The 27,084-nt window shown below is 33.6% G+C and overlaps 1 protein-coding gene and 2 pseudogenes across 1 annotated transcript; 2 read left to right on the forward strand and 1 right to left on the reverse strand.

The window, feature by feature from the left end:
- The first annotated feature begins 154 nt into the window (after positions 1-154).
- On the forward strand, positions 155-6,828 carry LOC120140486 (annotated as a pseudogene).
- Positions 6,829-8,772: 1,944 nt separating this feature from the next.
- LOC120140485 lies at positions 8,773-14,789 on the forward strand (annotated as a pseudogene).
- Positions 14,790-18,397: 3,608 nt separating this feature from the next.
- On the reverse strand, positions 18,398-23,321 carry LOC120140493 (protein DENND6A-like). Its single transcript, XM_039155474.1, has 4 exons — positions 23,013-23,321; positions 21,025-22,788; positions 20,666-20,858; positions 18,398-18,797 (listed from the first exon to the last, which is right to left on the reverse strand). Exons 2-4 carry the CDS (start codon positions 22,635-22,637, stop codon positions 18,540-18,542), a joined length of 2,064 nt encoding a protein of 687 aa, XP_039011405.1. The 5' UTR covers positions 22,638-22,788; positions 23,013-23,321; the 3' UTR covers positions 18,398-18,539.
- Between the last annotated feature and the right edge of the window lie 3,763 nt (positions 23,322-27,084).

Raw genomic sequence — 27,084 nt, forward strand, 5'->3', positions numbered from 1 at the left:
TCCTCCACGTGTATTCAACGAAGACTATTGGCGGCTTGGCTCTACGATTCTGTGTAACTAGGTCATTTCGTATGGAAAGAATCGTCGGTTGCTAAAAGCAATATAAAACCATTAGACTTTATTTCAAGGATCTCTTGATTTCCCGCCCCACCCCCCTTCTTTCTCCTTCTCCGTTTCGCCGATTCAGAATTCTATTGAATTTCGGTTTTGTTCTGTTTTCTTTTACGATTTTTTTGTAGTCGTGGAAATCGAGAGATCGAAAACAAGAAAAGCAAAAATTAGAGAATTATTATGCGGAGACTCGTTGACGAGGCCCTCGCAATTTCAAAAGAGTGAGTCTTCTTCTTTCTCTCTATCCTTATATTCATACGTGTACTCGTATACGCATTTTTCGGATCAGTTTTCTGCATCCACCTTTCTTTTGTTATACGATTATTTCGCTTATTTATGGATTTTCCCGGAATTTTAGGAGATTATTTGATTGAGCCTGGACTTCTTAGGGATCAACTCTTAGATTTTATATGCATTATTTTTAGGAGAATTGGTTGGGAGCGTTTATTAGCTGAATCGAGTTCATTAAAGCAGAAATCAAAAGTAGTTAGTAGGATTTTCTGGGTATTACTTATTTAGAATTTTATCAAATGGAACCATTCTGGAATTACTATGACGATTTTGTCTTTCCAGTGTGGAAATCTCAATGGAAACTGAAATTACGTCATTGCTCTCTTAGTTTGACCATAATTTCCTTGCTGCGGAAACCTTTTTTTCTTCTCATAAACAAAAAGAATTTACAGAGAATGTTTAATTTCTTGACTTGTTTAAGAAGACAAATAAAATGAACCCAGTTTAGAAGCCTAAATAATTTGATCTGATTGTTTTCTTTTTGCTCTGATTTAGAACTTCCTTGATATAAATGAATTGCGGAAGCTTAGCCGGGAGTCGTACTTGTTTACAATTCTCGCCTTTTTGAGTCATATGATTCGGTTGCATGCCGCAACTTAATGCTACAGATTTTTTCTGGAAATCCTACTTTACCCCATTGATTTAATGAAACACGTTGGTTAAATCCCTTATTCTTATATGTGACTCAACTTTTCAATATTGAATATCTGTGTGTTATTTAATCTTTTTACCACGTCTCAAAAGGACATAAGTATGAAGAAGTGTCTGTTTATGAAATTCTTCTTCTATTGTTGCAGCTCTCTATTGCCATTGGTGAATGTTTTTCAAATTTCAATATGTTTTGGCCCAAAACTTTATCGAGTTAACGTTAGTCAAGAAGAAATAAGATAGATTTCTCATAAGTTTTTGAAGTCAGGGACGTAGTTGAAAAAATAAAATACTATTAAAATATATTATTATTTATTTGAAAAAATGGTAAAATTATATTTGGCCTCTTAAATTTTAAAAAAATTAGATTACCTATGTATAATGTCTTGGAAATAGGGGTGAGCGTTCGATCGAGTTGAGTTGAGTAAAAAAATCGAATTATTTGAGTTGACGAGTCTTATTTCATAACTCGAACATGACTTGAAATTTTTTAGAATCAAGTCGAGTTTTCGAGTTTTTTTTTTAAATTTAATTGTAAATATTTGTAATATTTTGATATTATTTGATTCCAATTTAAATGATTTTTATAACTATATACAATACACATACATTTCTTCATATTTTTTATATGTGATATTCATATATCATACAGAGCCAGGGACTCGACTCAAACTTGAAAATCAATCCACTAATTTCTAAAATTTTTGAGTTATTCGAGTTACGACTTACTATTCAAGTTATTCGAGCTGTATTTTGTAACTCGATTTGAACTTAAATTATTTGAATCGAGTTGAGTTTTTTCGAATCAAGTCGAATCGAAAAAATCTGTTTTTCGAGTCGAGTTTTGTTCACCCCTACTTGGAAACACTATTTATTTTACTTCTTCTAAATATAACTTTTTTAAATGTGCAATAGTCAAAGTAATTTATTATACTTTAAAATTGAAAAAATATTATAAGATTATTATATATTATTAATAATTTATATATGATCTTTTCATTATAAAATTGTTGGTAGGTCGCTTAGGATAATTAAAGTAGCAAAAAAAAAAATCCTACTTAGCCAATCTACCCATTTGTCTTTTTAAAATATTTTATTATTAATATTAAATAAAAATAGTTTACAGGAAAAAAACACATTTTAAATGTTTTAGTCGATTCAAACTTAAAAAGAATAAGAGAAAAAAACTATTCGGATAGAAACATCTAGTTAGGTAGATAATCTGTAGTTTAACAATTTATATTTTTTAAAATCTTTGTAAACATACACATACACATATATTTTGGTTATACAGTATATTCCTAACTTTCCTATTGATATATCACCTCTTTACTTGAAGGGATGAATCCTCTCTAGAGTCTAGACTACTTCTTTTAAGTGGCGAACCCGGAACTATGTTGAGTTTGTTTTTTATTCCTATCATTAATTTTCCTTTTGTTACATGTTTAGACCCTTCCCTACCCTTAAATAGAGGGATATTGAGTCAGCATTCTCAATCTCAACTCTGTATGTTGTACCAGCAATGATGTCAACCGAACTAAACTCAATCGGTTTTTTATTTACTTTGTATGTATTAAAAAGGGAAAAAAAACATAAAACAAAAGTTTCGACCGAAGGAAGCCCAAGTATTTTTATTTGGGGTAACCGATTTGTTTTTATCTTTAATGCAGGTTGCTGAAGACTTTTATGTATGAGTTTTTGAATAATATTGCGCGGTTGATAAATGGAGTGTCCTCACTTTTTTGGCCGTTGTACTTGGAAAGGCAAATATTCTTGAAGGCGTTCAAGGATGGGAGCTTAGGCCAACTTTCCATGGACCTCGGTTTCCACGCTGGATGGAAAAGTACGTGTCTTTTTTTTTTATATACAGTTTTGATGAGAGAAGAAATTAGTCTCAAAAGGTTTATGTGCATAAGTAGAATACCTTCACCAGAGTGATTTAAATAGGTAACATTAGCATTTAGTAGTTTGCTTCTTTGCTTTGGCCCCATCTTTGTTCACACAATTTTAGCGTGTGTTTTCAACCTATGTCCAATGTACTTCTGGAGAGCCTATCCTAATTAGCTTCTTACATTCTGATTAGGATTTTTTTTATTCTCCGTGTCCATTTACAATCTATACTTGGAGTTCGATCCGAATAAGATTTGTTTTAATGTAAAGGTGTGGTCATTCTTTGAAGAATATTACTAGATGTTATTGCTTATGAAAATTGCCTACAACACCTCTGATTTTGCTGGTCATGAAGATAGATTTTTGCATAACTGCAGAATCACAATGCCTTAAACAGAAAGTGGTGTCATCAGAAGTTTCTTAAATTCGTTAGTTCTCTTTTGCTTAATTTTCTAGTTCTATGATCTAAAATCTGGAATTTGCACCTACGGTTTTCTCAGTCCTGCATGAAGAAAATGCAGTGGGTTGAATTATTGAATTTATGATAAGCCATTATCACCCTGTACCAGCTTTTTTACCATATAGGTAATTCTGGTAGTTGACATTTTGACTTTTCTTGTTGACCACAGTGGTGTTTCCTCATTCAACCAGTTAATCCATGAGCTTTCTGTGGACTCTGATACTTCAAGTGTAGACTATTCCTCTGAAGAAAACGATCTTGATGAAACATACCCTGCGTCACAATCATCTTATGGGTCAAGAACCTCTCAAACAAGTTTTGCTATCAATCACGCTCGGCATTGGACAGTCTGGATGGCATACATATTTTCGTGGATTTTTTTACCTGCTAGGTTTTTGCTGTGGATGCCATTTCTTCTTTTCCGTTTGTTAAATATTTGGGCTTCTTCGGATTCAGGAAGCCCACATGCTAGAAATTTTCACTCCTTTAGGAAAGCACTCTCCTCCAAGGACCATGTTGTCAAACGTAGCATTGACAGGAGGCGTGGAGTTATTGAGGTTTCTTCAAGAACTTACATCATACTACATTATTTCCTGTTTTGCATTGCCTTACTTTTTTCCATTATTTTTTGTAACTTTACTTATTGCGATGTGATGACAATCAGGACCTTCATCTATCAATTGAGATTTTTATAGAAGCTATATTTGATATGATTCACAAGACTGCGCATTTTGTGCTCTCCCCATCCTTGGCATTCAGAATCTTTGTTAAATGGTTCACATCTGAAACCTCTGGTGTTAAGGATGTTGATGACGATGTCTTGAATGCTTCAATTCCCCCTACTACTCTTGGGGATAATGATCCAGCTCCTACAGAAAGGAATCCTACTCTCCACCATGCCCTTAACACGGATGCTCGAACTTGTAAGGATATTATTACAGAACTTGGGTAAGTGCAGTCTTATTTCTGTTTTCTTTCTTTCCCTTTCCTTTTGCTCCTGAAATTCTGCATATCTCCTGTTGGTTGCTTACCACGTTTTCCTGTTTTAGGTACCCTTATGAAGCTATTCATGTTATCACTGCCGATGGATATATTCTTCTTTTAGAAAGAATACCAAGGTATAATTGTTTGTTATCTATTCATATTTTCATCTTTGTTTGACTGCTACGATTCTTGATGCCTCTAGTCTGATATTGCAGACGTGATGCACGGAAGGCTGTCCATCTACAGCATGGTATTTTTGATTCATCTGTGGGGTATGTAACAATCTGCACTCTATCTGTCACTCTTTGCTGGTTGTTCACTTTTTTGGGCATGCATTGTGGTGGTTTACATGAATTAAGACTTCTGCACAATGCACATTTTAAATTACCACGGTTTCTCACTTCAACTTTTTTCCCTAATGATTTCATTTTAGAAAAAGAGGCTCATATTTTAATAGCTCTACCGGTTAATGCATTGAATGAATCATTTTATTGTACTGTGGGTGCTATTTGATAAATAATGTTACTCATTGAGTCACTTGCGCGTCTTACTCAAGGAGAGGATCAATGTACCTGTCGTTTATCTTACCTGAAGTCCTCATCTCCGAAGCACTCATGTTCAACACCTGTTCTGTCATATTCAAAAATGGATATGGTGTATGTTCCACCGAAAAAATATATTCATTTATTTAGAGAAAGTGTGTACCCATGTTGGAAACATATATATCCAAATTTTGCTCTCATGTGTATTTTATATAGTCTTTCTCATGACTTAAGATCCCTCTCCTCTTGTATTGTGTTAAGCATTGTTCTTGTAATTATTATTAAATCCTCGTAACAATATTAGCTATTGTTCCAATTAATTGTAATTTATTCATGTTCCCCTGTTCTAAAATACGTGAATTGGCTGTTTTCATACGTTGATTTGCAGTTGGGTTTCTGAGGGCATTGTTGGTTCTCCAGCATTTGCAGCATATGATCAAGGTTTGTATTATACTTGAAAGAGATTATATCATTCATAGCATTAGTAGTATAAAATTGCAGAGCAATGATGTTATTCCTTTAATTACAGGGTACGACGTCTTCCTTGGGAATTTGCGTGGTCTGGTCTCCAGGGAGCATGTGGATAAAAAAATATCGTCACGGAAGTAAGTGAATATCTGATTTCACTGTCAATTTCTTTGATTTATAGTTTCTCTGACATTAAAACTGGAAATTCAAGACTGAAATATATCACTTCTCCCCTTCTTTTACTAATGTGATAACTAGGTAGGAGCAGATTCATTCTTACGACAACTGTGACTAAAACATACTATTTTGACTCAGATATTGGTGGTACACCGTAAATGAGCATGGGACAAAAGATATTCCGGCCATGATAGAGAAGATTCATGAAATTAAAACTGCTGAATTAAAGATTATTCAACCTGATGAAGAAACAAATAATGAACAGCCGTACAAACTTAGTGCAATGGCTCATAGTCTGGGTGGAGCTGTGATGCTGATGTATCTCGTTATGCGCCTGATCGAACAGAAGCCTCACAGGCTCTCAAGAATGATTTTACTTTCGCCTGCAGGCTTCCACCAGGAGACAATTTCTATTCTTACAGTGGCTCATTATTTCATTGTTCCTTTGGGTCCGATCGTTGCATATTTTGTGCCAGCCTTGTATATACCGACCTGGTTCTTCCGCATGTTGTTCAACAAGTTGGCGAGGGACTTCCATAACTACCCTGCCCTTGGGGGACTGGTTCAAACTGTAATGAGTTATATGTTGGGCGGAGATAGCTCGGACTGGGTTGGGGTGATGGGCTTACCTCATTACAATATGGACGACATGCCGGGGCTCTCGTTAGGCGTGTTTCATCACCTTGCACAAATGAAATGGAAGGGGAAATTTATAATGTATGATTATGGGAGTGCATCAGCCAATGTGAAAGTGTATGGATCTACGAACCAATAGACTTGGGTGGAAATTATTCGCGTATTGATATTCCGATCGATTTGATTGCCGGTCGGAATGATAAGATAATTAGTGCAGCAATGGTTAGAAGGCACTACCAGTTGATGACGGATGCAGGTGTAGATGTTTCGTACAAGGAATTTGAGTACGGACACTTGGACTTCACAAAGTCTAACCAAGAGGACATCTTAGCATACATGATGTCTCGCCTAATGCTTGAAGAGCCTGCTCTGAGGCGCCAGTGTAGCCCCAAAAAGGCCCTGAAGTTGAAGAAGAAAGGACAGGCCAGCTCCTAAACTCCAAATATTTACTACAAAACCCATGTTTTTTAGCTTATGAATTTGGCATGTGTCATGTTGTATTGAATGATAGATGCATGTTATTGTATGTCGGGGTCTAGATTAGTATGTCCTTATGTATATTGTATTTACTCTTGACCGAGGAATTCAATTCAAATAGATATAGATAGAGTTTTTAACATATAAGCAACAAATTTATAATGAAATGAAAAATATGTATATAATTCATTTAAAAAATTTAAACCAATAAAACAATATCTTATAAACGAAATTAGTAGCACCCTCTTCTACTCCACGCATCACGACTTCTTGTTTCCTATGTTGCATTCACTCCACGTGGTGAGGATATGGCAGTTTTATGATTTTTTTTTCACGATCTCATCAAACCTTATCTTCAAACGTCAACATCCCATTAAATATAACTTAATAGCTTTTGTTTCAAGCATTTCTCATTCCAAAATCATACCTAGTTAATTATAATACTATGACAAGTATTTTGGTCCAATCCACGTATAGATTTTATTTTTGACACAATAAAAAGTTGGTTAGTAAATATATTTAATCACTCACGCGCATATATATATATATATAAGTAGTATATGATGATTATAAAGTAATATTTGTTTAAAATCTTTTTAATTTATTTATGATGTATACACACCTTGTAAACGCAACTGCTTGAAGTCATAATACTACTAAGGTATTGAAATATATATATATATATATATATATATATATATATATATTCAGATTTAACAATAAATAATCAAATTAAAAAATAAACATATTCATGTCTCGTTGTTTTAAAGTATAGGAATTCAATCCCACATTTAATATTTATATCAAAGAACTCAAATTTATTTAATTAGAGTTTTTAGTTAAAAATATGATTATTCTACTATTATAATTATAATTAATTATTATAATATATAATTAAATAAATAATTAAAATATATTTAAATTTAAGTAGATATATGATAAAATAAATACTTAAAATTCAGCAAATTATGTCCTAATCCATTTAAATCCAAAAGCGTTTTGAACTCCGCAACTTTTCGATCGCGGAGCAAAAAATAATAATTGAACCAACCATTATCCAATAAATTATCTGAGTCAGCTCAGCAGACCATTCGAGACTCAGTTTTAGGCATCCACAAGCAAACAAATTCAAACACATAATATCGGCATAGATTATTGATGTAAACAAGGGTAAACTATACAAGTGGTCTCCTAATTATAGAGTGATACTTTATTGAGTTTCTAACTATTAAAAATTAAAAAATAATCATCTGATTATAGGGTGTTACTTGTTAGTCTCTCGACTATTAAAAATTACAAAACGATCATCTGACTATTCATATGTTTCAAACTCGTTATTTTCTATTAAATATTTAACGTCATCTAATCTAGACGTTAATCTGCTGACTGAGATATGATAAAATCATAATTTAATGGTGTCTATTAGCACCGTCATTCCTTTCAAGCACTAACTCGATGACATAATGTTTTAAGAACTAACTCAATAATATAATGTAACAGAGATTTGATCCACAAAATAAAACTAAAATAATTTTAAAAACATATTTTTATTATATCCTAATGAGCAGATTAACGTCCAGCTCAAACATTTTTTTATTTTTTTAATAAAAAAATACAAATTTAGAACATACAAATTGTCATCCAGCTCAGACGATCTTTATTTTTTAACAAAAATGTATAAATTTGGAACATATGAATAGTCGGATGACTATTTTATAACATTTAACCGTCGATAAACTTAACAAAACAACACCTTATAGTTAAAGGATCATTTTATAACTTTTAATAGTCGTGAGATCTCAGAAAAATAGTATCTTATAATGGGGACCAATTGTGTATTTTACCTTATAAATAAATGTAAATATATGACCATTTTTTTTTCAAATAAATAACGATCCTTTACGTGGAAGCACCCTTAAACCGCCACAAACTCAAAAAACAGGGGCGCGTGTGTGCTGGATATTATTAACCGACCTCATTTTTTTACGCGAAGATTCGCCGTTGTGAAAAGAAAAGACAATCCCTATATCCCCCCATCTTTCTCTATCATCGTTTCGGCGATTCAGAAATTCTACGCATAGTCTATTGATCGATCGCCTCTCTTTTGTTGTTCTTGAAATCGAAAAGATCATTTTTTTTGGGAAAAGGGAAAGACTTGAACGACGAGTATTATTATGCGGCAATTAGTCGACAACGCCCTCGCGGTTACCAAAGAGTGAGTTCTTCTCTTTTTTGAATTTCCGTATATTTATACTAATGTCGGTACATGCATGTCTAAGGTCATTTCGCTTGCTTATATATCTTTGGGATCTTTTTTTGTAGCTTTTTTTATTGGTTAGGAAATTCTCAGGGACCGTCGTTAAGATTTTATTGGCACGACTTTTAGAAAGAAGTAGTTTGGAGCTTTTATTAGCTGTATCAAATACAAGAAAAGGGAGGAAATCATTGATACAAATTTCTGGGTATTGTTTATTTAGAATTTTAACATCATCATCATCATTATTATTATTATTAAAAGCAACAATATAAATACTTTTATCAAATTGACCCTGATTACCTCATTCTGAAAAGAGATAAAAAGAAGAATTTTACTGAAAATATTTAATTTCTTAATTTCTTTTAGAAGGCAAAGAAAAAGAACCTAGTTTACCAGTCTAAATTATTGACAATATGAAATATTTATTACTATCCGGAGTCTCTTATTTTGCCAAGGAATTAGTGTTGGATAGATGATACTGGGGCTGGTAGAAGTTGAAAACATATTTAACTTGATGAGTTATAAATGACATTAGTTTGTTTCTTTTTGCTCCGTTTTAGAGCCTTCTTGAGGCTTATCCGTTTTCAGCTTGGTGTCATTTAATATTTTGAACTGCCTTTGAAGCATTTTGTTCTTCCCAATTTTGTGTTAATGATACTGCCTAATTATATTTTAACAACCTTAGTATTTGTTGTATTGTTATTGCATGCATGGTACATCTCCCTGTGATTGTTTCAGTAATTTATCTCCATTTCCTAAATCACTGATTGATCGAGTCTTTCGCTTTTTCTATTTGCTCTTTTGTTTTTAGCTCATATATATATATATATATTCCTTATCCTTTCTACTGAAAAAGAAAAATGAAAAAAAAGACCACCAAATAGAGCCTAAGTGTTTTCATTAGGTTGGAATATGAATAGAAAATGTGTTTTTTATTTTTATGCAGGTCAGTGAAGACTTTTACGTACGAGTCTTTGAACAATATCGCAAGGTTGATAAATGGAGTGTCAGCATTTTTATTGGCCATTCTTGTCGGTAAAGGAAATAATCTTGATGGTGCTCAAGGATGGGAGCTTAGACCAACTTTTCATGGTCCTCGATTTCCACGCTGGATGAAGAAGTAAGTTTCTTATTTGATGAAAGAAAAATTGCTCGAGTATCATGGACTATGTTTCAATTTTGCATTAGCCACTTGTAAGCTTAAGTAAAACCGTTTGCCTGAGTAGTTTAATTCGTTAACATCATCATCTAAGTTCAAACTTTGCTTCTTAGTTTTGGCTCTGTCTTTGCTTTCTGTCAAGTATTTATTGGAGCACTAAAAGATTAAATGGGAGAGATCAAACAAGTTCTGCTGATTTTTATTTTCAAGATATTCTGCTGGAGAAGTCTACCATTGTTTGCTGACACTAGTGTGTTCTTACATCATAGGTCCAATGTAGCCAGACTCCTAATTGGCTTCTTAAATGCCAAATAGAATGGTTTTGATTATAAATTTATAACTTTCCTGTTAAGGATATGCTTTATAAATTTGCATATAGCAGCTTTTATTTGTCTGATCATGATTCAAATTTGTTGCATGACTGCAGCAGCACAATAGTTTAAATAGGAAGTGGTTTATCAGAAAGTTCTCAGGTTTCTACTTCTCTATTGTTTGAAATTGTCATCTAAAGAGAGAGAGGGAGAGGGAGCTACAAATAGGAGGGGAATTTCCACACTGCTTTCATTGTTGAGTAAACAATGAACAGTTAAGAAGACAGAGTAACGGTTTCCTTGATCTTCTGCATGCAAAAAAAAAAAAAGCCATAATATTTTTGTTGCTACTTGACAACCTATGTTCTGCGCTCTAAATCTAAAATTATTCCTCGTTCTCAATCCGCACACACTGAAGATGAATTGTTGAGTTTGTGATAAATGTGACTATAATAGATTCTTTACCAGATTAACAGATTGCAATACCAATTAGTGATTGACATTTTGGCTTTCTTGTTTATTACAGTGGTGTTTCCTCATTCAACCAGTTCATCCATGAGCTTTCTGTGGATGATAATTCTAGTGCAGACTACTCGTCTGCAGAAGATGAGCCTGATGATGGAATAGACCCTTTACCGTCATCATCTCATGGGTCAAGAACCTGCAGAACAAGCAGTCACATCCATCATGATTCGCACTGGACATACTGGGTGGCATACATATTTTCCTGGATTTTATTACCTGTTAGGTTTCTGCTGAGGATACCATCTTTTCTTTTCCTTCTGTTAAGTAATCAAGAATCAATGGCTCCTTTAGCTACAGTGAGCCCCCATCTTAGGACATTTCCTTCCTTCAGGAAAGGACACACTTCGAAGGACCATGTTGTCCAGCGCACCATTGACAGGAGACGAGGAGTCATCGAGGTTTATATACTCTTACATCTTACTTCCTCTTGAGCTTTTGTCTTTATTGCCTCTTTGGGTTTATTTATTTATACCTTAACTCATTGTTATGCTATGTGTATCAGGATCTTCACCTAGCAATTGAGATTTTCATAGAAGCTATATTTGATATGTTTCACAAGGCTGCATATTTTGTGTTCTCCCCGTATGCAACTTTCAAAATCTTTGGAAAATGGTTCTCATCTCCCACAGCCGGTGATAAGGATATTGATGTTGATGCCTTGAATGCTTCAGTTCCCACTTCTACTCTGGGAGCTGATGATCCAACTCCTAGAGAAAGGAATCTTGCTCTTCACCATGCTCTTAACACCGATGCGAGGACGTGTCGGGATGTCATAACAGAGCTTGGGTAAGTGTGAGGTTATTTTCGATTTTGTTTCCTCTCTTTCTTTTACCACAGTATTTCTGCTTCTGTTTCTTATCCCATGTTCCTGTTTTAGGTATCCATATGAAGCTATTAATGTTATCACTAATGATGGATATGTTATCGTTTTAGAAAGAATACCAAGGTATAATTATTCATTTTCTTTTCGGATTATCACTTTTGGTTGAATACTATGCTTTTTGATGCCTCTAATCTGATATTGCAGACGTGATGCTCGGAAGGCTGTCATTTTACAACATGGTATTATGGATTCATCCATGGGGTAAGTAACAACCTGCGGGCTTCTTATGACTCCTCTGTGATTTCCTTGCTGGTTGGCCACTGGTTATGGACTAAATTAAGCTAAATGCTTGACCCTTCTGTGAGGGAAGTTATTTGTGGGTTTTGGTTTTTCAGTTATATTTGTCTTGTAACTGGTATTATATTTGGTATTGTTCCAATGGTTTTCCAAGAGTAGTTAACTGACAACCCTGAACCATAATGCTTAATGTTTGATTAACATAATTAAACTGTTTCATTGTTACTAGTAATTTGGATGATAACATTATCTGTATTTTAAAAGCCGGGTTCTTCAATATAATTATGTTTCTAGTTAAGTGAACTTTTGATCTGGTAGTTTAATTAGAGGTTACTGTTACTAGTATTTTTTATGATAACATTATGTGTATCTTGAAAACCGGGTTCTCAAATATAATATTTTTTTTCTAATTGAGTGAGCTTTTGTTCTGTTAGTTTAATTAAAGGCCACCTCTTTGATTGACAATATCAGGCCTCAGCCCCTAGAAAATGTAATTAGCTAGACGAACTATCGCTTAATTCTCTTCCATCAAGAATGACATATTAAACCCAAAGAAAGAAGAATCTGTTTCTTTCTTTTTCTTCTTTTTCCTCTTTTTCCTTTTCAAACTTTGGTGGGAAGGGGGGCTTCAAACCTAGCTCTTTGAGCATGCAAAGTGTTATGAACTGAGTGCACGGAATTCCCTTTTCTGCAAGGAAGAAAATGCCCCTCAACCATGCTAGAAGAATGATTGTGATTCTCATTTCAAAGTATATTACAAAGTAGCTTACATGTTTACATCCATTGCTCATGTCTTATAGTTTGAAAACAAAGATGTTTACCAGTATTTCTTTGGTGTTGTTTTAAGTGGTAGTGTCTCTCATATCCACTTTTTGGGTCTAATGGTTTCTTTCTAGAGGGGAAAAAGATGCCTTTTCAATAGTTCCACCCACTATTTTTTTTCATCAAAGGAATCATTTCAGTCATTATTCTTGGGATTCCGTTCAATAAATATCAGTACTTAGTGAGTTCTTATGTTTTTTTATTTCGTCACCTTAGACAGGAATGAGTTGAGGGAAGAAGATCATTGGACCATTAAAGACTTGAAAGCATGCATGTGACATCAATTAACAAGTCCCTTTCATTGTGTTCTTATCATTATCGTTGTTGAAACCATATTATTTATTTTTCCTACTAATTATAACTTATTTTCTAAAATATTTCACTTGGGCTATGGATTGATTTGTTTTGTCAGTTGGGTTTCCAATGGCGTTGTTGGTTCTCCAGCTTTTGCTGCATTTGATCAAGGTTTATTTTATACTTGAAACTATTTGTCACTCATAGTACATTGGTTTAAAATTGTGGTGAATGATGTTATTGCTTGAATTGCAGGCTACGATGTATTCCTTGGCAATTTCCGTGGTTTAGTCTCTAGAGAGCATGTTGATAAAAATATCTCCTTAAGGCAGTAAGTATATATGATTCAACTGTCAGTATCTTTGGTTTTATTATTTCTCAGACATTTGAAGTTGAAATTGAAGAATTAAATATTTCAACATTATTTCTCCTGTTTTATGTGACTAATGTGATGGCTAGGTAGGGGACCAGGTTCATCTATCCATCTGTTTATCTATCTATCTTTTTTTTTTAACTAAAGCAAGCTATTTTGGGTCAGATATTGGCGATTCTCCATAAATGAACATGGAACGGAGGATGTTCCATCTATGATAGATAAGATTCACGAAGTTAAAACCGCTGAATTGAAACTTAGCCAACCCGATGGAGAAATCAATGATGAGCAGCCATACAATCTCTGTGCAATCTCACATAGCATGGGTGGAGCTGCTATGCTGATGTATGTTATAATACGCCGGATAGAAAGGAAACCTCACAGGCTCTCAAGATTAATTTTGCTTTCACCCGCAGGTTTCCATGACGAGACTAGTTTTTTCTTTACAATGGCACATTATGCATGTCTTCTTTTTGCTCCTATCCTGGCACTTTTTGTGCCTGCCTTATATATACCTACTAGATTTTTTCGAATGCTGTTCAACAAGTTGGTCAGAGACTTCTATAACTACCCTGCCGTTGGGGGACTGGTTCAAACTATATTGAGTTATGGCTTCGGTGGAGATAGCTCAAATTGGGTTGCGGTGCTGGGATTACCTCATTATAACATGAATGACATGCCGGGCCTGTCATTTCGTGTGATTCATCACCTTTCTCAAATAAAAAGAACGAAGAAATTTAGAATGTATGATTTTGGGAAAGCAGTCAATATGGAGGTATATGGTTCGCCGGAGCCAATAGACTTGGGCGAATATTATTCTCTTATTGATATTCCGGTCGATTTGGTGGCTGGGCGGAAGGACCAGATAATCAGTTCATCAATGGTTAAAAACACTATAGGTTGATGAAAGAAGCTGGTGTAGACGTATCATACAATGAATTCGAGTATGGACACTTGGACTTCACATTTTCCCATCACGAAGAACTCTTAGCATTCGTGATGTCGCGCCTGCTGCTTGTGGTGCCTGATCCGAAGCGCCAGTCTAGTCAGAAGAAGGCTCTAAAGTTGAAAAAGACGGGACAGGCTACCCCTGAAGTCTCCTCCGACTGATCCGAGTACATACGAACCATGCGTTTCCATATGTTTTTGCTTTTGGATTTGGCATGTATGTTGTTGTGCCGGATATTGATACTTGGTGGATGGTTTTTTTGTTGTATGTGAATGAATAGTTGGATCATCCTTTACATCATTGTAATTAGTAAGAGAACGTGTTTACACATCTTGTTTGAAATGGCAAGTAAACATGCCTGATCCAGGAGATGTTGTACTGTTTGCAGTATGCCAGGGAGATGGAAGATGTTAATCAAATGTTGTATGTATATATTAACATTTGTTATAAATACACACACATATGTACGTATGTATGCATGCATTTGTGTATAAAGATTCCTTTTTTTTCTCTCTAATCTCTTTGGAGGTCTAGTGGATCCCCTACAATTAGATGATTTTTTGCACTCATCGCTCCTTAGAATACACAGTTTTGTCCCTTTCGACTGTCAAACTCCAATCATCGTTTGTCTCCTCGTTACATAAATTCAATGTCGAAAAGAATAATATGGATATATAAAATGTAATATTATATGCTTTTTAAGCACACCAAGAATTATATAAATATAAATGTAATTGATAGAGCACATGATGGAGTAAATGAATTGTGCTTTGAGCACGCTCATGAGTCACAATAAAGTAGTGCGGTGGAAATATTTGCCCCCAGCTTTATTGACCAGTGGTTACTTTTATTATCATTATTTGGTTTTATTGAAATGGGATTTGTTTGATTCGGTGTCATTTTCATTGCCATAATAATTGAAATGATTGAATTATATCCCATTTCAATGGGAAAGAAAGGACATATATACAGTCGCTGAACAAAAAGAGTGGAAAAATGGCAGTGAAAACACATCAAAACAAAAAAAACATCTCTTTATTCTACATTAACTATTATAGTCAAAGACAAGCAAGCTATTACTGCAATCATATATGTATAAAGATTCGGCAGCAGTTTTTACATATTGAAAAGATCATATCTTCATTTCTATATTAGATTACATGTTAAATATAAAATGATATAAATGCCAGCTCCCAAACTGCTTTTTCCCCCCCGGAGGATACACAAAATTACCAGTGCATCTTTTCCGAACAGAAATGAAAAAGCAAAGATGCGCATGAAATTGGCCCAAGGCATAGGCATGCCTACACATCGCTGGGCATGCCAGTGAGCTGGGATCCAAACTCATTCTCTTTTTAACCCCAATTGACAGTATATCAGAGTGCATGGAAGATCAACTTCAAGTGATTGGCTACTTGTTAAGTATTTACTCGTTACTTCTTCTGCAATTACAATAAAGATGATAGCAATCAAAAACGTTATCTTTGACCTCTAACCTTTCCGTCCGTATAACAACACACTCTCTGCTCTTCGCATGCAAAACCCCAAAACCAAACGAGACAAGAGAAACACTTTATCCATCCATCTATCCATATCCAGTAGAGAGCATCCAAGCAACAGAAAGAAGAGCAAATGAAGAAAGGTGCAAATAGAAGGTATCAATACAAGGCAAATGGAGGGTTTCTTAAGGAAGGAAGAGGTAGGTTTTACATAATCAGAAGATGCATTGCTATGCTTCTCTGCTCGCGAGACTGAACCTGTTTATCTATGCAGAATTTTGCTGCTAAGGACTTAGCTATTTGTTTTAGATTCTCCTTTCTCAATTTTGTATTATATATTCCTGTCTTGAGTTTTTGGTGAGAATTTAGAAGTTGATTCAGCTAAAGAAACAATCTGTTTACCTGGTTCCATTTCTCGTAGGATAATATTATTTCATTCCACGATTTACTTTCATACTTCAATTTTCGGCTTCAGTTACCTATGAAAGAAGAAAAATACATATTCATATCGGATGTCTACGTTTATATTGAACTCGTTATTGTATTTGATAATCAAATTCCAATGATCAAAATATAATTCCTTTAAAAACGTAAAGAATGGGACATGAATAATGAAAATGGAATTATACATTTAATCAAAAAGTTTACTTATCTAAAATAGTAAAGAGTTATTCACTATTTGGACTTACGTGTGCTTGGGATTTTGAAGCCTCTCAAGTGATTATGGAGTGTGATATCTTGGAAGCTATTCATATGATTAAGCATTACCATGATGGTTATGATAAACACACAATCTTGGCGCATATTTTGACTGTTTTACAACGGAATTGGAAAATTAGTTTTCAACATATCTACCGAGAAGGTAATCGAGTTACGGACGTTTTGGCAACGCTTGCTCGAGGATATGAGTTGGATTGTTCATGGTTCAACAACGCACCAGATGCACTGTGACCGTGATTGCAGGGGAGAGAGTGTAGCTGTCCATGCATGCTTCCTAATTCCTAGTTTTGCATATTTTTTTTCCTTTGATGACCAAAAAAATGACCATATACCAATAGTGGGAAGTGAGATTATATAATACAAAGTGTAATCATTAGGAGATCGATTACAATCTTAATAAAGTAGATTTTGTTGACTATATATATTCAAAAATATTATAATTTAAAAGTAATTTAAAATTAAAGTAATTAAACTATTATTATTAAAATTTATCAAAATACAATTTATTCAATTAATTCAAGAGCTGATAAACTAAAATTAAATTGAATTTGAAATGAGTTAATTCACAAATAGAATAATTTGAATAAAAAAATCTACACTAATTCAGCTAGTTGAAATATGTTTTCAATTTAATTGGGGAGTTAATTAATTTGAGGTTTATATAAATATAGGTGATTAAAGTTGAAGTTTTGGGTTATGTAAAGTACAAATGGTCTCATGACTATAGAGCGTTATTTTATTGAGCTCTCGGCTATTAAAAGTTACAAAATAATCTTCCGATTATAGGACGTTATTTTGTTGAGATCATCGACTATTAAAAATTATAAAATGATCATCCGCCTATTTATTATGTTATAAACACGTCATTTTCTGTTAAAAAATGATGATGATCTTAATTAGATGTTAATCTACTAACTGATATATGATAAAATATGATCTCATAATCTCAAACGACTAACATATCTCAGTCAGTATGTTTACGTTTAGCTCGGACACTCGTTAAATTTTTAACCAGAAAAAAATAAGTTTGGAACATAATGAATAATCGGATGACCATTTTATAACTTTTAATAATCGTTAGACTCAACAAAATAACACCCTATAATCAAAAGATTATTTTGTTACTTTTAATAGTCGGAAAACTCAGCAAAATAATACCCATAATTGGGACCATTTATTTACTTTACCCTTACCCACAACAAGGTTGAACTTTTTTGTGTTTAAATGTCACAATGATGTAAAGAATGAATTCTTAAATGCAGAAAAGAATCATCATTATTAGTAGTATTATTATTGTTAAACAGATCATCCTTCAGCATGTAATATCTGCTCAAGGCACTTATAAGATAAACAATGGTGAAACTAAAAAGGGAAAAAGTTTTGATCCCTGAATTTTACTTTAATCCAGATTAGTCCTTGAGCTTGAATTTTTTTTATCATTTTGATAATACCACACCATCAAAAGGACTGAATGAGAAACATTGTCAAATTCGATCACTAACATCCATTTCCCCTTATCAAAATAATCGTGAGAGCTGTGGCCTGAAAACCAAAAGAGTAGCAATAATATCCATGAACTCTTTCAAATTCTTTTGTATGTTCTGCAAATAAATCAATCTCAGATATGCTTCAAGGGCAGGGTGGATTCAAGACTTGTTTCTCATTCTCAAACAACTGAGGAAATAAAAAATAAAGATAAAACATTCTAAGGAATTGCATAACACAATGATTGTACAGAAAACAGAGTTGCAATTGTATTTAGTCCCACCTATATGAACAATTACGCCAAAAGTCGGGGGAATCTCCATCCAAATATGGAGACGAAGCTACAAGAGAATCACGGAGCCATACTTTTTGTCATCTTGGTGAACTGGATGATAGAACCCAACTTGAATCGAAGGCCGACCGGGAAGTTTTGTCAGTTCTGGACTTGAACTTCCCTGTAGAAGGGCTGCTCTCTGGGGGTTTAAAAGCAAAAGCTGCTGCATGTCGTTTGGAAGCACGTTGAACACTGCCTGTAGATCACCATTCAATTTCTGGCACAATGCTGCAGAGTCTGATACGGCCTTTCCAGATTGCTGCAGCTGAAGATTACATCGGTACAATTCTAATAGTTAGCTAAAAGTACGTTATGTAATAAATATTGCAACAGATCGCATATGATAAAGCACTAAGAATTTTCCAAATAGCATATCTTACCATCCTTCTAAACGAAAAGGGAACTTAAATTATACTATGATTTCAAACAACAAATTTGTTCCATAACTTGAATGATCAAACAAAATTATTATGATGATGAACAAGAAAATAATTATTGCAATGGTCCGTTTTCTCCACTTACCACTTCACTAGAATTCTCAGTTTTTTTGCGGTTATTTGTAACATATACAACATAAGGGGAAAAATAAAGTAAAAGAGAATACTTTCATGCCATGAGGCAGTAACAATGAAAGTTACTTGCACATGGCCAAATCATCTCTCTCGCACAGGCAGTTTTTTTATGCGAATATGCAATGTGCATGCTGAACGATTATCTGTTTAACAATAGTAATAGTGTAATACTAATAATGAAGCCAGGAGTTGCTACATTATGGCTGATCACTGAAGAACAAATGACAAAAAAGGAAGTTTGATTGCAAAATTGATGGTCAGTAAGCTAGAGCTGTTAGCAGAAGACACAGTTAGGATGAGATCAAAGGTGAAATGAATCATTCAAAACCCAGAGAACAGGAAAATATCATCAAAAAATGTTGTGCATAAGCTTCTTCAACCAAGACATCAAGTCTAGTGAAAATTTACACTTTTTTGGTAGTTACTTTTGTTCGTTGCTCTATGCTTTTGCCGATTTTATGCTTCCAAAACAAAAAAAAGGCATGCCATTTTAATTCCACGAACCATCGTTTATATGAATTTGAAGTTTTCTTTGAACTATCTGCTCATTTTTGGCCAAATATTGTTTGTTATATCCAGCTTGCTTTTGCTTATATCAAATGGAAAGGTGAAACAGCAGCAAAGTTAGACCGCTAAAGTTGAAACATTTAAAAGAACTGGCAATCACATATGTTTTGTCAAGCCCAGTTAGGCTTAAAGCCAATAGGTGTGCATGGACAATTGCAAGCCTAGTTTAATAAATGTCGAACTATGTAATCCAACATCACTTAATTACTCGCTCCAAATTATTCATCGAGACATTGAAATATTCTCCACTTTCTTTCTTTTCTGTTTTCATCTCTGGTATTTAATTATTGCTAGTACTACTCTAGAATATCACTTTCTGTGTGTCCTTAAATTTCCTTCTTTCTCTCATTATCTCATATTTCACTCTCTTTTATTGTATAAAAATGTTGAGATAAAGGATAAAAAGAATAAGAACACCCCACCCCCCACCTCCGGCCCCAAAAAAATGTATTCAAGGAAATGTGACTGGTGATTCTGCTAACTCTTTGAATTTTACTGATTTTATACCTCAGCAACCATCATATTAAAGATATAAAATGAAGCATTAATATTTGGATTCAAGGTTGTTTGGCATCTAGCAATAAAATTTCTTATTCAGTGAGACTCCTAATTTTCTGATTTCAGGTCAATAGTTTCTGGCACTACAGAATTGATGGTAGCAGAGTTATAACATTGGAGAGAAAAAATACAGGGAAGGAAAACTAACAAGGTTAACATAGAGAGAACTATTATGAAAAAAAAAAAAAAATCATGAAGATTTGAGAGTGTAAGTCTTGGATACTTGAAAGAAGAACAGGAGAGGAATTGAAGGAAAGAAAAAGTGGAAAGGAGAACAAGGTCTATGTGTCAACATGTATCAGGAGCATGTAATGTAAGACTAACAGCTTCTCTCGGACTAATTAACATTTCTCCAAGCAGATTACTCTTAATAGCATTGAAACAGTCAATATCAGTCGCAAACATCTAATATCATCCTGAAAAAGGGTAAAATTACCTGTATTTCTCTAAGAAGATGCCTCTCAATTGCATTACAGCAGTCAACAATTTCCAATTCAGGCAGTCTAGATATAAGGAGATATATGTCAGTCTTCATTCTTGCCTGCCTCCACAATCTATTTTGTTCATTTTCCGCAACAGCAAGCCGCCTTTGAAACCATGGCATAAAGTTGGGTCCTTTAAGAAAACGCCTGAATGAAAAGAGAATGCATCTCTAGCTCAAATGTATAATAATTAATAGACTGCAGTAACCAAATATTGCATGCAAAAGCTGGATGACAAAATTAACATGCAAAGGCAATACACATAAAAAAACAACTAATAAAGCTGAGAAGTGGAAGCAAACATTCATATTACCTATAAAGATCCAGCCAGTTAGATCTCATACGCTTGGAGAGAAACTTGCCCACCCCTCTTGCTGATAAGCTCATAAGAAAATCATCAGCATTAAATGGAGGTAGAGGAGGGGGGTCAGCAAATGGAGAAGATCCTTCAGAAGGAGTAGTAGCCCTAAAATATGGTCCAAATGGAGCCAAAAAGTTGGTGGTGAGCTCCAAGAAATGTCGACGTAATATCTCATTATTAACAACAGACATAGATTCCTCAACCCTTGGTGACATTCCAGCATCAATAAGCCTATTCAAGATAGAAGTGTCTGGCTTTGTAGTCGCGACATAAGTGCTCCAAATGGCCTCCTTATGTTCAGTCATGAGACAGAGAGGACCATCTCTCCTCAGCTTCACAGCATTCAACAAACTAGAAGGAGAGAACTTCTTCAAGGAAAGCTGTTGGAGACCAAACCCTTCTGGTTTACCAGGAATTCTTTCGGTGGACCTACTTGCAATGGTTACCCTACTTGAGCTCGGTGCAGGGCTTCCAACTGACACAATGTGTGGGATATTGCGAAGAGCTTTAAGGAAAAATAGATTTGTGACACCCAAAACCATAGGTGGATATTTGTCCCCTTCTTGAAGTGCGTTCAATTGAGCAAATTCAGGATCATGGATGGTAAAATATGGCCTAAAGTCAACGCTACAAAGTAAAGGTGCAACTAAGCTTACGAGACTCGCAACAGCCTCACAGCATTGTGGAGGAGTTGCTGCTATTATAAGAATTGGCTCACCAATAAGTAACAACTCCCACAATAACCAAAGTTGCAATAAAAGCCCTTTGAATGTTCCGAAGATATCAGAATCATGAAATAGACCTTGAGGCACTGATTGATTATTGGGAAGAAAAGGAGCCATAGATGAAGCAGATTCTAAATATGACATTCCACTCTCCAAAGGTAAGCTGTGAGCAGGTGGCAAGTTAACTTTGAGCATTGCATTCCCAATCGGAAGTTCCATTAACTTACCAGGTACAGGACTAGGCCACAAGGAAACGTAACCAGCAATATGCTCAATAGCTTTTCTTCCTATATCAAAGTAAAGAGGACCCATGATTTGTAACAAAGGTCGAAACACGCTAGAGTAAGGGCCATGAGACAAAATTACTACGGATTTTTGTTCCCCACCACGTTTTAGCCTCTCGTCATGCCTTTGCCTATTGAATACATAACCATACAAGTATTTTGAACTTTTACTAATACCAATACTTCTTGATCTCCGAATCAATTTCTCCTCGTCTGGTGTTGAGGTTGTTTCATTATCATCAATTTCAGTTATTTCAGATGAAGTAACGTTACCCTGCTTTGAATGATTCTGCCTTCGGAATCTGAAAAAGAAGATGCAATCGTGGATGCTCGAGCGATTCTTGTGCTGCGAAACGGAATCTGGAAATGAACTAAAAGCAACCTCAAGTTCCTCTTCTTGAGTGAGACAACCAGGTGGATAACACTCTTCTATGAGCTGACCTTGTTCGAGATCAAATCTAATGATACAAAAGGCAACAACCCATCGTTGCAAAGCATCCGGATTAGCTTTTAAACTAAGCTCCGAGTTCACAGAAAACGAAGGGGATCGACTCATTTCCTAGTGCTTTTTCAACAGCTTCCCTCATTAATCAAAAAGGCCAAATCTTAATCGTCTTCGGCCACCATTTCCATTATAAATTCCATGAAAGTTAAACCCTTAAATACCAAATTACTCAATTAAAAACAGTTCTCTTCTTTCAAAACTCCTGTAATCAAAAAGAAAGAAAGAAAAAAAGAAACAGATTTACAGTAGATGTTTATCTCGTTACTAAAAAAATAGGGGAAAACTAAAGCAACCAAATTGTAAAAATTGGGCTAGTTTCAGTGTCATAATTGCATCCCAAACAAATAATTGAACCAAAAACAAAGTAAAAAAGGACTCAACGAGCAAAAATAACAAGGATCTAAAAAATGGGTAATTGAAACTTACCAAAATAGAAGAACCCATAAATAGTTGTCGAAGATATAATCTGGATCGGAGGAGCTACGAAATTTCGATTGGGCAACAACAAATGGGTAGCCGTTAATGGTTAATTCTGAAGAAAAATACGAGCTTTTTTTAAGATTTGATTTTGTTTTGCTTCGTAAACCGTACCAAAAATTCCCAATTCCGGAAAGGTATAAACTACATTAGCCTAACTTTGGTAAAATACTGAAACAGTGCAATGGCGGTTTGGAACAGATAATCTAATTCCGGTAATATTTTAGACCGAAATTTTAACGTCTCTCTTTCTTCGATACTGAGTTTGTGCTGCTTCCCACGCTGGGAATCGCAAAAGGTAAGGAAGGAGGTAATCTTATGGTGATAAAATAAAGGGTAAATTACAAATTTCACTATTAAACTTTATTATCTATCCTATTTTACTCATTTAACTTTAGAAGTTTTTAATTTCTTCACTAAACTTAATATATGAGTTTTTTGGTCATTTGACATTAAATAGTTCATGATGTTAAAATGACGTTGGTTTAAAAAAAATTCACCAAAATGTCACCGTTTTGCATCTATATAACAATTTATTTATAGTCTTTATTGAGAAAACGACTGAGTGACCAAAACAACTCAATGTATTAAGTCAATAAGAAAATTAAAAAGATTTAAAGTATAGTGAGTAAATAGGAGAGAGGGTAAAGTTAAGTTACCAAATTTATAATTTACCTTAAAATAAATAAATTAATTTTAAAGTTCAAGTTCTGATCTTTGAAAAGCATATTAAATTATGTTTCATTCATTTTTTTTAGTATTCTTATAATTATAATGCTAAAAAGTTAATTTAAAATAATAAAAGTTTGTTCTAGTATGGTTTTAATAATAAACTTTATTATAAAGATTTTTGTCTAATAATGAATTCAATTAAAATTTCTTATTTTAATAATAAATATTATTATAAAATTTTTTGTTATCTTTTTATATTTTTATATACGATAATAATAACTTTTAAAGGAAATGATTAAATAATATCACGAGAATAAAATAAATAATCAATAAATTTTTATATCATCAACAATAATCGATATAATGAGATGATATATTATATCTTTTAAGTAAGACCAAGAATTTAAAAATTAACATTTGTGTATGGAGCCAACATGATTAGGAGGGTCACTTCTATAATGGGTCTTTGCAAAATTCTATATAAAATATTCGATCAAAAGATCAGATATTGGTGGTTAAATAAAAAAAGAGTAAACTACTCCAATGGTCACTAATGTTTGGGTAAGTTTTCGTTTTCACCATTAATGTTTCAAAAGTTACAAATCGGTCACTAACATTATCGTTTGTTACAAATTAGTCACACGCCATTAGCAGGCGTGACGGAAAACACACGTGGCCTGTTAACAGTAGTTAGCAGGCTTACTTGGATGGTATAATTACACAAATAGTCCATGTTATTTATATATTCTTTTAATTTGATCCTAGTTTTAATAAATTAAAATATATTTATTTTTAATTCTTATAAATAATGATATTTTTTAAAAAAGGATATCAAAAATTTAAAATTAGTTATAAAAACAAAAAAATTAACTTTTTTTTAATGTTAGGGTAAACTAATAAAAACAAAAAAAATTAACATTTGTGAAGAAATTTTTTTCACTCGGTGCATAAATTTTTTTAAAATTGATTTTATTAAGTCTTTCATTTTCTAAATAATCTTATAATTTAATTTGTCATTAAATCTTTTAAATTAAATTTTATCACAACATAAATTTTTTGTCCATTCCCTAAACAACATGACAATAGGTAAATCGTTTTAAAATACATGTAGATTCTTAATCAGATCATTAAACTTCTGAAGTCTGTATAGCCACATAGTGATGAAACTAGTTTTTAAAAAGGCATTAATCAAATTCATCCAATGCTGCCTGAGTTAAAAGGGATAAAAGATATCCCTCACCGCAAAATATAAGCATTTGCATATAAGGAGAAGGATCTTCTCAGTTTCCAGCTCTTTTTTACTATGAGTAGCTGTAGCCTGTATTACAGACCAAATATCTTTTATGATGGAGATTCAGATATATGTTCTTAAACAGACACTGGAGAATTAGGATGGGAAAAAAAGGAGTTTAGAAACAACAACCTTTTCAACGAAATGTTGAAACAATGTCAGCAAAGGTTCAAGAATTTCTTTTGCAAATAGTTCCAGCTGCGGCAATACTGGCTCCTTAGCAACTTTAGGATTAAAAAAGTACTGTCATAAGAAAGGAAAGAGAAATAACTTGAACTCAAAATATGTTACTTCAAGCTACCTTTGAGCTTATGCCACATTTACTTCAATAAAGAAACTCGTGATAGTAAACCTTAAGCATAAAATTATACTGTAATAAATTTCCATAGTATTGAGGGGAAAAAAGTATCTGGAAAGGTCTAACAAAGGCATGAAGAACCGTAAGGGCATTGATGGTACTCCATTCATGTTTGCACCATTGCCTATGACATTACTGCTTTGAATAGAGGATCGCAGCTTAGGCACAAGTTCCGACCAAGAATTCTGCTTAACAAACTCCTCAACGACAATAATTCGAAACTGCCGAGGAGAAAACATTGGTGATCATATGTTACTATAATTAATGTAAATGTTAAATAGTAGTATCATCATAATAGTATAAAAATTGCAGAAACTCGATACAGCTTCCACTATAACTTTTAGAATCGACACTTCGACTTGAAGTAAAGTTCGCATCAGCTGGGCATTAAACTCCTTGCTGACTTAATTTAAAAACGACACTTCGATTTCTAATGCTTGTTTAGGGAATGGACAAAAAGATTTATGTTGTGATAAAATTTAATTTAAAAGATTTAATGACAAATTAAATTATAAGACTGTTCAATGAAAGACTTAATAAAATTAATTTTAAAAACATTTTATGTACCGAGTGAAATGTTTTTCTTTACAAACAAGATTTTAATATTAGTATTTATTTTAAAAAAAGTTTTGGGGAAATGTTAATTTTATTAAAAAAACGTTAGTTTTTTTGTTTTTATTAGTTTACCCTAACATTAAAAAAAACGTTAATTTTTTGCTTTTATAACTAATTTTAAATTTTTATTTCCTTTTTTTTAAAAGTATATCATTATTTATAAGAATTAAAAATAAATATATTTTAATTTATTAAAACTATGATCAAATTGAAAGAATATATAAATAACATAGACTATTTGTGTAATTATACCATATAGGTAAGCATGTTAACTGCTGTTAACAGGCCACGTGTGTTTTCCATCATGCCTGTTAACGGCGAGTGATCAATTTGTAACAAACGATAACGTTAGTGACCGATTTGTAACTTTTGAAACATCAGTGGTAAAAACGAAAACTTACCAAAACTTTAGTGACCATTGAAGTAGTTTACCCTAAAAATTATATCAATCTTTTTTGGGTTGATTATACCTATTTAGGCCAATCCAACTTCTTGCGAGCAAAATGTGTCTGTTGGCCGGGATTGTCTCAGGAAAGGCGGGTTAATATACGGCTAATATACGGCGTTACTGGATACATTAAAAGATATTTAACAAATTCGGTTTAGCGCTACCGGAAATGTTGACTAATAATAATGTAGTAGGTCTAAGTCATGAAGAAATATTAAAAAATTGTGCAACCAGCAAACTTAACTTGTCGGTTCGTGTCGATCCAAAACGATATAACAGGTAAAACTATGACAAAACCGGTATTGAAATGATAAAACCGGTAAAGCGCTACCGGATACATTTAAAGTGTCGGTACTTTAATATAAGGATCGACACTTCGTGAATTTAAAAGAGAAGCAGTTTTAAATCCTATAAAGTGTCGATACTTTTAAAAAATGTATCGATCCAAAACGATATACCAGGTAAAAATATGATAAAACCGGTAAAACGTTACCGGATATATTGAAAGTGTCGATACTTTATATAAGGATCGACACTTTGTGAATTTAAAAGAGAAGCAGTTTTAGCGCCTATAATGTGTCGATACTTTAAAAAAATATATCGATCCACAACGGTATAACAGGTAAAAATATGATAA

The sequence above is a fragment of the Hibiscus syriacus genome, unplaced genomic scaffold (genome assembly GCF_006381635.1).
Source record: "Hibiscus syriacus cultivar Baekdansim isolate YM2019G1 unplaced genomic scaffold, ASM638163v2 tig00110785_pilon, whole genome shotgun sequence".
In the NCBI taxonomy this organism is placed as follows: domain Eukaryota; kingdom Viridiplantae; phylum Streptophyta; class Magnoliopsida; order Malvales; family Malvaceae; genus Hibiscus; species Hibiscus syriacus.